General features: G+C 43.5%; 1 protein-coding gene across 2 annotated transcripts in view; it reads right to left on the bottom strand.

Annotated features, from left to right (window-relative positions):
- LOC112266710 (serine/threonine-protein kinase SIK2) overlaps positions 1-15671 on the bottom strand; it is a 55553-nt gene that overhangs the window by 36866 nt on the left and 3016 nt on the right. For both annotated transcript variants that reach the window (XM_024444424.2, XM_024444425.2), the window contains exons 2-4: positions 12600-12716; positions 10627-10690; positions 90-251 (exon numbers count right to left, since the gene is read on the bottom strand). In XM_024444424.2, the coding sequence (XP_024300192.1) occupies positions 90-251; positions 10627-10690; positions 12600-12716 (343 nt within the window). The remainder of the gene's footprint in view (positions 1-89; positions 252-10626; positions 10691-12599; positions 12717-15671) is intronic.

The raw sequence follows: 15671 nt of genomic DNA on the forward strand, positions 1-15671 counted from the left end.
GACCAGAAAAATGTCTGGTCCCTCATGACAGGTTATGGAGTCAAGGAAAAAACACAAAAATGTCTGGCTTCACTGCACTGACCACTTACCTGCTATCTTGATGTTCATGTGTCCGTCCAGCAGCAGGTTCTCAGCCTTCAGGTCTCGGTGGACTATGTTACGATTGTGGCAGTACTCCACCGCTGATAGGATCTGCCAGAACTTGCGCCGCGCTTCTAGCTCGCTCAGTCGCCCGTGTTTGGCCAGGTAGTCTAGAGAGGGGAGAGGGTTAGAGTCATATATACGTTCATCAGCTGGCATACATTCAAATCAAGGGTGGCTAGGATGCGTAGCCCTCAAACATGTACTGTAGGCCTGTGTGTGCTCCATGTCTTCTTCCTAGCTAAGGCTTGCTAGACTACACATTAGACCAAATCCATCTGTGTGCCTAACAGAATCCACACTCTGCTCATGCCTGAACAGTAATAGTCTAGTACAATTCATTTGGGTTTGGTTTGCCATATGCCATGGTTGTAGAGTACAATCACATAGTGGCATGGAACACCTCAGCTCTCTCAACTATTCTTACAGTAACCACCCCTCCTCCGGCCAGCCTACAAAGGAAAGGACAGTGATGAGCCACAAAAAGGAGCCTGGCCTGTGATTCTGTGGTCGGGTCGAGGCAGCAGAGTAAACACCCCCCCTCCACGGACGTAATCATGTGGTCAGTCACCACACCCAGGAGTGCTGGGTCAGGCCCTCAGACCTCAGCCAGCCAAGCCCGCAGACCCTACAGGCCCAACTAACGCATACAGTGCTCGACTAACACATTCTAGCCCAGCTTGGCTAGCTCCGCTCAGTTTACAGCTGGAGAGCTGAGGTGAGCTGGCAGGGCTGGGCAGTGACAAACACATTATAGCCTAAGCTTACTGTAATACACAGAAAACATTGAAAATGTCCTCATCAGCTAACTCAAGGAGGGGATAGAAGGAGGGTTACTCAGAACTGCCCTGCTGTTTGTGCATTAGCACATAAGAGGGAGAGGGAGTGAGAAAGAGCCAAGATGACCTAACTCCAATGTCCCTGGGTGCTGCAATGTCGTGCAAAGAGCTGCATGACGCTCTTCTGTTCTGACCCCTACGCTGCCTCTAAGGGACAAACGGGTGGAAACAAATTTGGGCCACGGACCATTTTCCTGAGACAAATGCAAACACTTGGAATCTATTTTGGGGCTCCAGAGTGATGCAGCGGTCTAAGGCACTGCATCTAAGTGCTAGAGGCGTCACTAGAGACCCTGGTTCGATCCCGGGCTGTATCACAACCGGCCGTGATTGGGAGTCGCATAAGGCGTAGGCCGTCATTGTAAATAAGAATTTGTTAACAGACTTGCCTAGTTATTAAATAGAAGGTTAAATTAAAAAATGTTTAAATGTTGGGGGCTTGGCTTATCTTGTTTGAATAGTGTACATGTTAAAGAAACCTCCCCATCCATCTCCAAAGATCATAAACCCATCATGTCTCGATTCTGTTGATATTTCTTGAATTAGTATTCAGCGATGCTGACAAGTCCAAAAATTCTCCAACAGCAAACACTTCGCCCAAACTCTCACAACATCGCTGGGACCAAAAGGCTCCTTAACAGCTTTTACCCCAAAGCCACAAGACTGCTGAACAGTTACTCAAATGGCTACCCAGACTATTTGCATTGACCCTGTTTAATTTTTTTTTTTTTTAAATTAAATTCTACAACAACTTGCTTGATGTACATTCACTGGACTCTAACTACACACACACACACACACACACACTTCTGCTACTACTTTGTTTATTATCTATGCATAGTCACTTTACCCCTAGCTCCAGTGCATTTGGAAAGTATTCAGACCCCTTAACTTCTCCACATTTTGTTACAGCTTTATTCTAAAATGGATTAAATAAATAATCTCAATATACACACACACAAATACACCATAATGACAAAGCAAAAACAGGTTTTTAGAAAGTTATAAAATAAACAGAAAAACCTTATTTACATAAGTATTCAGACAGACTAAAAATGGAGCGCAGGTGCATCCTGTTTCCATTGATCATCCTTGAGATATTTCTACAACTTCATTGGAGTCCACCTTCGGTAAATTAAATTGATTGGACATGATTTGGAAAGGCACACACCTGTCTATATAAAGATCCCACAGTTGACAGTGCGTGTCAGAGCAAAAACCAAGCCATGAGGTCAAAGGAATTGTAAGTAGAGCTCCAAGACAGGATTGTGTCAAGGCACAGATCTGGGGAAGGGTACCAAAAAAATGGCTGGAGCTTTGAAGGTCCCCAAGAACACAGAAGTTTGGAAACACCAAGACTCTTCCTAGAGCTGGCTGCCTGGCCAAACTGAGAAGGGCCTTGGTCATAAAGGCCTGACAGAGCTCTAGAGTTCCCCTGTGGAGAACCTTCCCAGAAGGACAACCATCTCTGCTGCTCTCCACCAAATCAGGCCTTTATGGGGTAGAGTCCCTCCTCAGTAAAAGTCCCATGACAGCCCACTTGGAGTTTGCCAAGAGGCACCTAAAAATGACTCTGACCATGAGAAACAAGATTCTCTGGTCTAATGAAACCAAGATTGAACTGTTCGGCCTGAATGCCAAGCCTCACGTCTGGAGGAAACCTAGTACCATGTCTACGGTGAAGCATGGTGGCAGCATCATGCTGTGGGGATGTTTTTCAGCAGCAGGGACTGGGAGAATAGTCAGAATCAAGGGAAAGATGAACGGAGCAAAGTACAGAGAGATCCTTGATGAAAACCTTCTCCAGAGTGCCCAGGACCTGGGGCGAAGGTTCACCTTCCAACAGGACAACGACTCTAAGCACACAGCCAAGACAACTCAGGAGTGGCTTTGGGACAAATATCTGAAATTCCTTGAGTGGCCCAACCAGAGCCTGGACTTGAACCCAATCGAACATCTCTGGAGAGACCTGAAAATAGCTGTGCAGCAACGCTCCCCATCCAACCTGACAGAGCTTGAGAGGATCTGCAGAGAAGAATGGGAGAAACTCCCCAAATACAGGTGTGCCAAGCTTGTAGCGTCATACCAAAGAAGACTCAAGGCTGTAATCGCTGCTTCAATAAAAGTACTGAGTCAAGGGTCTGAATACTTATGTAAATGTGATCCGTTTAATTTGAAAGACATTTGCAAACATGTCTAAAAACCTGTTTTTGCTATGTCAATGAGGTATTGTGTGTAGATTGATGAGAAAAATAACATAGGAATTCATTTTAGAATAAGGCTGTAACATAATAAAATGTGGAAAAAGTCAAGGGGTCTGACTACTTTCCAAATATACATAATTACCTCAATGACCTTGACTAACCCGTAAGCATTACCCATTGACCCAGTACCGGTACCTCTTGTGTATAGCCTCATTGTTTCTATTTTATTGTGATACCATTTTTCCTTCAACATTCATTTGACCAGTTAACATTCATAGCAATGACCTGGGGAATAGTTACAGGAGAGAGAGAGGGGGGATGAATGAGCCAACTGGAAGCTGGGGATGACTAGGCGGCCATGATGGTATGAGTATTTAGCTAATTATTCTAACGTAAAATTTGAATTGTAACCATCCGCAAATTCCAAATCAAATAAAACTCGTTACAACTTCCTCCCGTCAATTACAACCATGAACAGATATAATGGGAGAGAGAATTAATCACTCATCAACAGCCTCTGGGGAACTCGTGTCATGATGGCATCTTCACACCTGCAACCAGCAGGCAGCCATGCATGCAGCTCTGCATTTCACACCCTCACATAGCATGGAGGGAGAAAGACAGAGAGGAATGGGAACTCATTTCCCTCTACAGTACAAGGGCAAAATTACGTTCAAGACATTTCAACGATACAAAACATTTCAGGAGACCAACCAGAGTTTGAGTTTTAAAGAGTCTGAGTCATCTCAACAGCGTCAACCACCCTGTGCTCACATGGGAGGGTGAAAAAATGAAAAATGGAGCAACTGCAAAGTTAGGCTATTCCTAAGGGAAATATCAAGCATTAAATCCATCAATCTGAATTATAATTCCCTCATATCCAGTTCCTTATGCAAATGAGAATGCATACAGCTAAAGTTCCAGGAAACTGACATTATGGCCAGACAGTACAGTACTTCTGATGAATGGTGAACTTCAGAGGGAATTAGAAAAACATGACACTGATTAGAGAGGGTGCCATATTCCATATTGTTTCCCCTCTTGACTGAGGCTTCACTTTGTCACGTGTCGCTAATAAAAAATAAATAAAAACTCACTTGGCATGGGAATGTGGCGAGGTGCTCTGAATACGGAGATTGGGTGGGTGGGCTACTGCAGCTACACAACACAGCTATGTGATAAACCTCTCTGCATATACTGAGTAGTAAGCCTACAGCGGCCTCTTGCCCTATAGTACCTAACCAATCCCTCGCTAGAGAAAGTCTGGACTTTGGATCCTGGATACCCATTTGGCTGGAATTAGCTGACACTTACATTGGACAATAGAAGTGATGTTCACTGTGCTAGATACTATTTTTATTGCACTGAAATAGACATGAGAAATACAATATAGGGGTTGAGATGATTTTTGAATGACCACTCCTTCCTCTGTCCCCCATAGATACAATCTCTTTAAGGTCCATTAGTCAAGTATTGAATTTCAAGCACAGATTCAACAAAAAAGACGGGCAGTGATTGGACGATGGGTAACAATAACAAATCAGACATTGAATATCTCTTTAAGCATGGTCAAGTTAATAATTATGCTGTGGATGATGTATTAAACCACCCAGACACAAAGATACACAGTCGTCCTTCCGAACGGAGCCGCTTTACACCAGACACTGGGAGAGGAATTCACCTTTCAGCAGAATAATAACCTACAACACAAAGACAAATCTACACTGGAGTGGCTTACCAAGAAAACAGTGAATGTTCCTGAGTGGCCAAGTTACAGTTTTGACTTAAATCTACTTGAAAATCTATGGCATGACTTGAAAATTGCTCTCTAGCCTTGATCCCCAACACCTTGACAGAGCTAAGCCGTTCCATTAACACGCGAGCAACAGAGTCTGGTGCGCTCCAGAGTGCTTCCGCTAAGGGCTAATGACACAAAAAAAGCAAGCTTGTCACAGCAGCTACCGTCACACTAGTGGATGAATGAGTAATGCACTGCTTCAACGTCAGAAGGGGCAAGGAGGAGGACCAACATGGCAGCACAGTCAGGTGTACTCAAAGTAGTGCTGCATTCTGGGAGAAAGTGGGAGAGACAGGGGGGGGATGAATGATGAATCACAGGTCCAGGACAGGGTGTTAAAAACAACGAGGGAAAATCTCAGAAGAGCACCGTGTTCCAGTTCTGTTGGGTAGATGTGTAATCTCTTAACAGCTGCTCAGGTTTTGAAGAGATTGGAAAGCCGAGCGAGAGCAGGACCTGGCGTCCGTACATTTCTCAGCTGGCCGGCATCCAGACAGCCAAGCCAGGGGGAGCATGCCCACTGAACAAGGGAAATAATGACTCTCTCCCTCTCTCCCGATCAATCCTGCAATGTCTCAGCTCCAAACTTATTTTCCTGAAATTTAGTACGGAAGTAAAGACGTACGCATACGCTACACAATTCAACACTGCCTAGCATGCCCCAGGTCAATCAGCCATCAAAACGATGCTACTAGTGTCAGGTAGGTGAGTCAACAGTGTAGCCAAGCCTTTTCAGCTCAGACAAAAAACACCCGATACCTACTGAGTAACAGAATATTTTTTTTTTGCCCCAACTACTGCAGCGGACAATAGAAGTTGACAGCCAAAATGAATCTCGCCGTGGCACACTCTCAGGAAGACAGATGTGTTTAGGCCTAGTCAATTAAACCCAGCTACTCTCCTGTAGTGTTTTCTTCTTAATATGCATAGCCTACATTTTTTTTTACCCCCTTTTCAAATTCAAATTGATGCCCCCCTCCTCCTCCTCCTCCTCCTCCTCTGCTTGGCGGTTCTGTTCCTCCTCATTATTTGTAGTTGACCCAATTTCTCTAGGTTTGATCCACTCCTGCAGCTTGGTGGGTGGGTAAGGCTGACAAGCCAGCAGACAGCTTGGCATGGCTGCTTTCACTGTGTCTGGCCCACCACCCTGCCAGACTCAAAGTCCATTGGGCTGGGATGGATGGATTGTAGAAATAGACCTACTGGAACTGTAAGTCATTGACTTGTATAGGAACGTCCGTCTTAGTAATTCCAATTCTATGGGATGGACATGGACAGACAAACTAGATCTCCTCCCAGACAGCTAGCTAGTTGACACCGAGTCTGGAACAAAGCTGGATGGATACGGACCGAGAGCAGCAGGCTTATAAAAAGGACTTGATAACAGAAAGGTGGGTGAAGTGCTTTCTGGTGATTGGATAAAGAACCGTGGCTTCACAAAGCCACTAACAGACACTACTTGACAGCCTGCTACTAAGTCAAGTTGCACAAATGTAGCTTGGTGGGTTTGGTGGATCTTTAGATTGATGTTAAGTGGAAGGAATGTCTGTTTATAGTGGAAGAAAACAGAACGTCATAATCCTGTTTACCTACGTCACCTATTGTGCTGCTTGCTGGCGTCTGAAAATCTCAGTGATGATGTTGATGGCGAAAAGCATATAAATATGCATTATATAACCATATTACATTGTGCAATAAGAACAGTAAGTGGGGCCAAAATGGTTCTGTAATACCTAGACATGATCAGCGGAGCAATCTAAGAATTCTCTGAAATTAGGTTTCCCAAATGTACTGTCCGCCCTTCAGTTGGAGTCCTGCGCTGATGAACTATCAAGCCCAGTCTATTTCTATCATAATGGGCTTGTCGTGGGCTGATTGCAAGACAAGTCCTCCAGGCGCCACATAAGTCAATACAGCCCCAGAAAGAGTCCTGAGCCCTATGGACTTCCCTATGGGCCCTGGTCAAAAGAAGTGCACTAAAGGGGAATAAAGGTGTCAGTCGACTTTGTCCCATTCACTCGCCACTACTCTGCACCCTTCTTTATCAGTCGTGGTGAAAACAAGATGGCTGTTGTTAGAGTCAACACCAGTGTCAGGTCTGAGCTTGACCCTGGCTTAACCCAGACACAGGGAGAAGAAGAGTGTCAAACACAGTTTGTTTATTTAGTGCAGTATCGCTGCTTTGCGCACACACACACACACACAAACACGTGATGACCATCCAAAATAAGGAATCAACCACTTGAGAATCACTGCCACATTTCCCTACTCCGACCCTCTGTAAACATGCATTACTCTGACTAGGCAAAAATCACACAAACACACCACCTAAGAACTGAGTGTGTAAGAACAAAAAAGACCTGTCACATACAGTGCCTTCAAAAAGTATTCACACCAATGTACTTTTTCCCACATTTCGTTGTGTTACAGCATGAATTTCAAATGGATTAAAATGATGGATTTTTATTTATTTTTTACACCTTTTTGTCCCCAATTTCATGATATCCAATTGGTACTAGTTACAGTCTTGTCCCATCGTTGCAACTCCCGTACGGACTCAGGAGAGGCGAAGGTCGAGAGCCAAACGTCTTCAGAAATACGACCCTGCTTCTTGACACACTGCTCGCTAAACCCGGAAGCCAGCCGCATCAATGTGTCGGAGGAAACACAGTACAACTGGCGACCGTTTCAGCGTGCATGCACCCGGCCGCCATGGGAAGTTGAATATTCATGTAATCAAGAAATGGTGCATTCGGAAAGTGTTCAGACCCCTTCCCGTTTTCCAAAATGTGTTACGTTACAACCTTATTCTAAAATTGATTCAAATTAATGTTTTTCCTCAATCTAAACACAATACCCCATAATGAGAAAGCGGAAAATCAAACTGAAATATCCTGTTTATATAAGAATTCAGACCCTTTGCTATGAAACTCGAAAATGATTTCAGGTGAATCCTGTTTCCATTGATCATTCTTGAGCTGTTTCTACAACTTGGAGTCCACCTGTGGTAAATTCAATTGACTGGACATGATTTGGAAAGGCACACACCTGTCTATAAGGTCCCACAGTTGACCAAGCCAGGTCGAAGAAATTGTCCGTAGAGCTCCGAGACAGGATTGTGTCAAGGCACAGATCTGGGGAAGGGCACCAAAAAAATTCTGCAGCATTGAAGTTCCCCAAGAACACAGTGGTCTCCATCATTCTTAAATGGAAGAAGTTTGGAAACACCAAGACTCTGCCTAGAGTTGGCTGCCCAGCCAAACTGAGCAATCCGGGGAGAAGGGCCTTGGTCAGGGAGGTGACAGAGCACCAGAGTTCCTCTGTGGAGATGGGAGAACCTTCCAGAAGGATAAACATTGGCACGGATAAGGCAGAGAACTTTGCTGAGTGCACTGCATCACTTCACTTTGTTCCACGTGTAAAAAATAAATAAAAAACTGTCATCCTTCATGTGTCAAGCAAGCACTCCCTTTCCTCCCTCTACACAAACAAATAAATACATGAGAGAACCAGAAAACGCTGCTTGTATAACCAAGATGGCTGGTGGCAACAGCGCTGGTTTTCATTGGAGCAGACCAGAGAGCATGGCGTGTCTGTTAGCGATAGAACATGCGCCTCATACCTCAATGGTACATCAAGATTGGTTCTATAAGTCCTAATAGGTTACTTCTAGGGCTTCTGGTTTTGCCCTCCTTTCATGACCAGACTCTTATTCACTCTTCACGGCTAGGCTATCTAGCGTTTTCATATCAATAACCGCTCCAGTCCAGTAGTAGAATCCCACCAATTGTTTGTCTTCCACTTTTTAATAAGGGGCAAAGGTTAGCCAACCCACTCACCTTGTGCACACAGAACAGGAGAGTCACTGTACCCAGCTCTGCATTGCCTACAGTACAATGATGTGTCAAACATCATGCAACACTATTCATCAATACAAAAATCAATTTACATAACCATTGGGAAATGGCTTGCCTTGGGAAGGCCTGTCTGTGAGGTCCATGTACTGTACAAAAAAAAAATGCTTTGGGGTAAAATAGCATTCACATTTCGCATCTTTACCTACATCATATGATATTCTCTTAGGTTTAGATTCTGTCTTATTTGGTGGGTATATAGAAGACAGGTAAGCCTGTAACAACTCTGTACAGATACAGAAGGGTATTTGAAGAAAGGCTGTTTTGACTGACCCCTGAACTGAAAATGGAGGTCAGACAAGCTCTATTAACCTGTGCCTCCTCCTTGCCCTCTCCCTCTCCCTGCCCCAGTGGGTGCCATCCAAGTGGCACAACAACATAAACAAGGGTATTTGGACAAACTACCAGCCTTGTTTAGTCAAAACACAAGACCAGGAAATCATCTCTAAATTCACTATCTACGCGGTTCATAATCATATATCATAGAATTCTAGTTCTATGGGTTTAACGCAATGCTTCTCACCTATGACAATCAATCTTCACTGAAAGTAGGATTAGGGGCAAGATATGCAAATGGTGAGGAGCTCAAGGGAAGATTTAATCAAATCATCTCATTGTCTCAACAGGTGGAGGCATTCCTTTGTCCTACTACCTGTCCTTAGACAGACAGTGAAAGAAGCCTTCCTTTTTGATTAAGCAAAAGCCTATCAGGAACATACAGTGAGTACACCAAACATTATGAACACCTTCCTAATATTGAGTTGCACCCCCTTTTGCCCTCAGAACAGCCTCAATTTGTAGGGGCATGAACTCTATAAGGTGTCGAAAGCATTCCACAGGGATGCTGGCCCATGTTGATTCCAATGCTTCCCATAGTTGTGTCAAGTTGGTTGGATGTCCTTTGGGTGATGGGCCACTTGATACACACAGGAAACTGTTGAGCTTGAAAAACCCAGAAGCGTTGCAGCTCTTGACACAAACCCGTGCGCCTGGCACCCACTACCACAGGGGTTCCCAAACCTTTTCACTCAGGCCCCGCATTCAGCATTGGGGAACATCCCGCACCCCTCCTTCATGCGCGCCACATTTATTTATATGGGCACAAGCACTGTTCATGACACAAACTGTTCACCCCCCTCTTGTTGGCAGAGAGAAAATGTTGCTGGTTTAAAGCACATTTTGTCATTGGCTGCAGAGAGTGTTCTTGCAATTCTATACATTCTGCCATGTCTAATGTGTATTCATGTGATATTTGAGTTATAAAACATTACTACAAAATCTATTGGCTAAAAAAACCTAGCATGTTAGCTAAAAACATTAGCTGACATGGGCTAGTTGATCCGGACATTATCTAGAAGTTATAAATAGCTCTCTAATGTATGCCACGACTAGCATGACAAGAGGAACTGATGATGCACTACCTAATTTGTAAATTTGTAAGTTCCTTAAAAAAATGTAAAAAACACCCCCACCGCTGCGGGCACGCCCCACAGTTTGGGATCCACTGCACTATCATAACCCGTTCAAAGGCACTTAAAGATGTTGTCTTGCCAATTCACCCTCAATGGCACTCATACAATCCATAATTCAATTGGCTTAAAAGGCTGAAAAATGCTTCTTTAACCTGTATCCTCCCCTTCATCTACACGGATTGCGATTTAGAGATTTATGAAATTTTTTTTGACACTGTCGTCGGGTAAAAATTTGCTTGGTACGTCAGCGTCACTTACCGAAAATCTCCCCGTTCTTGGCATACTCCGTCACCAAGTAGAGCATGTTCTTGGTCTCCATTACCTATGAAAGAGGGAAGGAAACAATGAGTAAGCAATAAGCACACAGCAAAACAGATTAAGACCAACTTCAGCAATGACCTTGGTGCTGTTAAGATGTAAATTCATCTGATAATCCTTGTGCATGGATTCCTGGAATAGTATTAGGCTGGCTGACGTGGGCCTACTGAGAACCGCAGAACAGTCTTGATGAAAGGATCATAAAGAACAAATGAATGAATGCAAACTTGCACTGATCAGCAGAGTAAACGGCTTATACTGGCTGCACACAACAATAACAAAAAAGTCATTATTTTTTTTCGGAATTACAAAAATGACACAAATATGAGAGAACAGGAACAATGTTCTGTTCCATGGTTGAACGGTTCCTCTATTCCCTGTAGAGTGCCAGCGGTGTGTGTGTGGGAGGACACCAGGGTCTACATCCCAAATGGCACCCTATTCCCTATGAAGCGCACTTCTTTTGACCAGGGCCCTATGGGAAGTAGTGCACTACATAGCGAATAGGGTGCCATTTTGGGGCACATACCCTGGTGTCCTCCCACACACACCGCTGGCACTATCAGTACAGAATTAGCCAAAGAAAACAACGGGATGAAGAGAGCTAAATTGAGAGAGAGGAAAAGAGATGCATTAATGAATCAGATACATTCACATCCCCCAAAGTGGTTATTTCATGTAAATTCCCATCTGGGCACACTAACCTGTTGCTCTGCACCCTTTCTGACCAATATGCCACTGCCTCCATGACTTTATCAAAGACACTGTAGGGATAACCAATGTGACTTTCCCCAGTGCCTTCCATAACATGCCGACCACATGGCACTAATCATCCAAATTCTGCCAGAGTACTCTGTCAATGATACAAATGGGGGAATGACATGGATTGTTGTCCCATGTAAAGGACAACATTATAGCCTACAACTTCTCTGTGTTGTTGTGAATGCTTGATGGGGACAAATAGGCAATATATTGATGAAGGTGGGGATGAGGAGTTTATTTGAAACAGTGAAGTGGTCGAAGCAAGAGCTGTGTGTGTGTGTGTGTAAAACTTGGGTCTCTGAGTCCACTGAGGGGGCATCCTGTGAAGCAAAGACCCCAAGGGGGGGTGGTGCCGAGCCTGCTGCCCTCTGTTCATGAGGCCTGAAAGGAAATTACTAATTGACCCAAGCCGTTTGAATGGAAGAGCTGTTGGAAATAATGATACACAATGATTACACATCAATGTCTGGACCCGAGCCATTTGGTTGTGTAATAACGAAGTGCTATTCACATTGCCAATGACCAAAGTGACCTAAAGTCTTATGTAATAAAGTGAAGTCTGGGGTGGGCTTTTCAGGTTGACTAGTAGGACCTCCTCTGATGATAGAGCTTGGCAGCTGAACATTTCTTTCCCCTTCTGCTATTAACACGAGAGGCTGAAACCTACAGTGCAGTTTGGGTGAAATTCTGTCAAGCACCTTGACACGTTGCTTGAAGATGCAGAGGGTTGGTTGTTTAGTCATTAACTCTGTCAGACGTCAGCTCTGATATCTATGAAGGTCTAGGACTGTGAAGGCCAGGTAGATTGGAGATGTTTGCTAACCTATTAGAAAATATCTTTGAATAGGCGTTGCAAATTTATACAAAAAAAACAGTGGTGTAAAGTACTTCAGAAAAAATACTTAATTCGCACACTTGGTCATCCCTGGTCATCTATATTGCCTCTGACCTGGCGTCCTCACTAAACACAAATGCTTTGTTTTTAAATGTCGTCTGAGTGTTGGAGTGTGACCCTGGCTATCTGTATAAACAAATATTTAAAAAATACGGTTTGGTTAATTATTATTCCTTATTCCTGACAAAAACCCAGAGGACCAAATAAAAAGGGAATGTATGTTGTATACTGTTTTTTTAAGAGGGGGGCGATTTACCTGGTACAACTTGATGATGTGCGGGTGGTCCAACATTTTCATGATCTGTACCTCCCGATAGATCTTCTCCAGGTTCACATCATCTAGTTGGCTCTTGTCTATTATTTTAATGGCAACCTGTGGAACACAGTGATGAGTCCCTGGACAAAACATTCAAAGGATTCCCTTGAGGTCTTTTTATGTAGGAAAATAATACTTTTTTGGAGAGGCCTACATTTTTAAGTGTCGCTTAGACTGAGGCAGATCATTTTAAAGACAAAAGGGGGAAAAAGTGGTAAGCAGTAAGCCTCTCTCTCCATAATATAATTCCACAGCACTCTCAGTTCTTGCAAGGCAAGCACAGACAAACAAAAAAAAAATCTCAAAATGCTCTCCTATGTACAAAAAACTGTTTGCTGGAGGTAATCATAAACAGCTTTTATATTCCGTCACCCACACTGGGTGAGAGGCAAGGGCGGCAAACATTAGCAGAAGCTGCTGGAAAACAGGCCATTTCTTCATCCTTGCGAGAGTTGATTAACAGTGTGTCCATGTCATGATAACATGCAATATCCCAAGTCTCTCTCTCATAAACAGCATTTCATCAACAGGACTTGAAGAGATCCAAATGTCTGCGAGCCAAGCTCAGGGAGTAAACAAAAGCGAGGGGAGGCCTTTAATCATTCCACTCTAATCTTACCCAACACAACACTTGATTAGATACATAGCACTACACTAACGCTCCTCTCGTTCTTCGTTATAAACAGATTACATTGACGCCTCGATCACACCTACCGCGTCATAGCGCAAAATTATATGCAGCATCATCTGGATATTTGTGCAACAAAAGTTCAACATTTACCTTCTGCAACCATTTCTGTCAAGCCATCCACACACAATTTGATGCATACGCCCGATATATCCAATGAAGTCAAGTAAGGTTGGGGGCATTCGTGAACTGAGGTCCGACTGATCACAAGATCATAAATGAATGAGACCAATGAAAAAAAAGGAACAACAGGAGATGGATAGTGGTGTAATGATTATTGTGCACCATAGCAAACAGTCGCAAAACATTTTGTAACAGAACACGTTTTGCAATAAAAACAAGAGTTGATGATGGACAAATTCATGTAGGTCCCTTGCCATTTGCTTCTGTTGGCTTCCGTTTTGTTCATACACCCTAGTTCTCCCATCGTTGTCCTACTGACTGACTGTTTTCACGCAACATGGATAGGCTAGGATTTCATCCCAAATGGCCCACCATTTACAAAGTAGGGCGCTGTGCACTATGGGCCCTGCTCAAAAGTAGTGCACTACATAGGGAATAGGGTGACATTTGGGACACATCCTGGATATGGAGAGTCTGGACAACATGGTCAGAGGGAGAGCAGCAGAGTAGACCCATGTTCAGTGGCTTCAGCTGCCTCACAACATAAAATACAGTGAGGGTCATTCTAAGTACTGTACTGGTCTCTGCATGCTTATGACTCACGTTACAAATTGATGACCATTACGGAATGTATTCATCTGTGGAAGAAGGTGTCACATTGTATGTTATTCCTCGCTTGTTTCAACACGTAGCCAGGCTTATGTTGGTCTTTGAACTGACCAATGTGACTCGCTTGTTTAGCTGAGAAACATTGCCACTGACTAGCTAAATAGATACATATGCTATATTCAGAGGAATAGCACAGGACAGGACTCCAAGGTTCAGTGCCGAAATTGTTTAATTTTGCACCTTCGAGAGCTCTGTGAGCTCAAAGCTAATGAAGAAAGATGACCCATCTGTGTCCGTGTTAAAAACAAGCACAGTCACAATGGTTACTAGTCCCCCTGTGTAATCGCAGTAGAATAGAAAGCTCATGGTGTTCCGGACATTGAGGATGTTGCCAGTCAGGTGATTCAATCCAAACATGTCCTTCAAATGCAATTTTAACAAAACTATAAGATCTTATGATTTATGTTTATGTAGCTCTACTCAGCTCCATACAAATCCTCAAAGAAAACATTTATGAATGTATCACACATTTTTGTCTTTCTTTAAAAAAAAGGTATGACATTGCATTGGCCTATTCTAGATCCTTCATTATTAGACCAAATGTTTTGCTTTAAGAGAAAAGACTGACGAGAGACTATCAAACTACATCCCCTCTCCTTACTGCAGGACAGTGGTGCTCTGCATTGGTCAGAAAGCAGGAACTAAGGATGCACTGTGCCCCGTGATGTGTTGTCAGCTTGCAGGGCAAATTCTCCCATTGAGCAGTAGACTATCAAGGTGACTACCAATATTACAAGTTATTTCTCGTGTAGGCTGCTATCTTACTCAAAATATAATCAAGTGGGATGGAACAAGTTGGCCACGTTAGCTACCTCAAGCGATATGCGATACAGCTGCCTGGGGAAGCAAAACAATGGGAGGCACCTCGATACGTTAGCCAATTGGCATATCCCGGTGACATCCAGATGGAAACCAATACGATAAGTAGGGCTGTGCCGATTATGGAATTTTGGGTAACGATTAGGCCCAATTGTCATGCAAATGGACATGGTTATTGTCATATCTGTCATGTTAGTAGAGAAATGTGTTTAAGCTTTGAATGAATCTTAGAAAAGTTGCTATGACATATCATGAATAAATAACAGCTTTGGTGACACCGCTGTTTCCAAAACAAAATGGTTTTGACCGATTGGAACATTACGAAATGATGCTTCTCCTCCCAACCGTGCCATTCTGCTCATGAAATGATTAACAACTTTATGCACTTCTTGTAAAAATGAGTAAGAGTTATTGGGTAAACTACACTGCTCAAAAAAATAAAGGGAACACTTAAACAACACAATGTAACTCCAAGTCAATCACACTTCTGTGAAATCAAACTGTCCACTTAGGAAGCAACACTGATTGACAATAAATTTCCCATGATGTTGTGCAAATGGAATAGACAACAGGTGGAAATTATAGGCAATTAGCAAGACACCCCCAATAAAGGAGTGGTTCTGCAGGTGGAGACCAAAGACCACTTCTCAGTTCCTATGCTTCCTGGCTGATGTTTTGGTCACTTTTGAATGCTGGCGGTGCTTTCACTCTAG

This window comes from Oncorhynchus tshawytscha, linkage group LG14 (genome assembly GCF_018296145.1).
Source record: "Oncorhynchus tshawytscha isolate Ot180627B linkage group LG14, Otsh_v2.0, whole genome shotgun sequence".
NCBI lineage: Eukaryota > Metazoa > Chordata > Actinopteri > Salmoniformes > Salmonidae > Oncorhynchus > Oncorhynchus tshawytscha.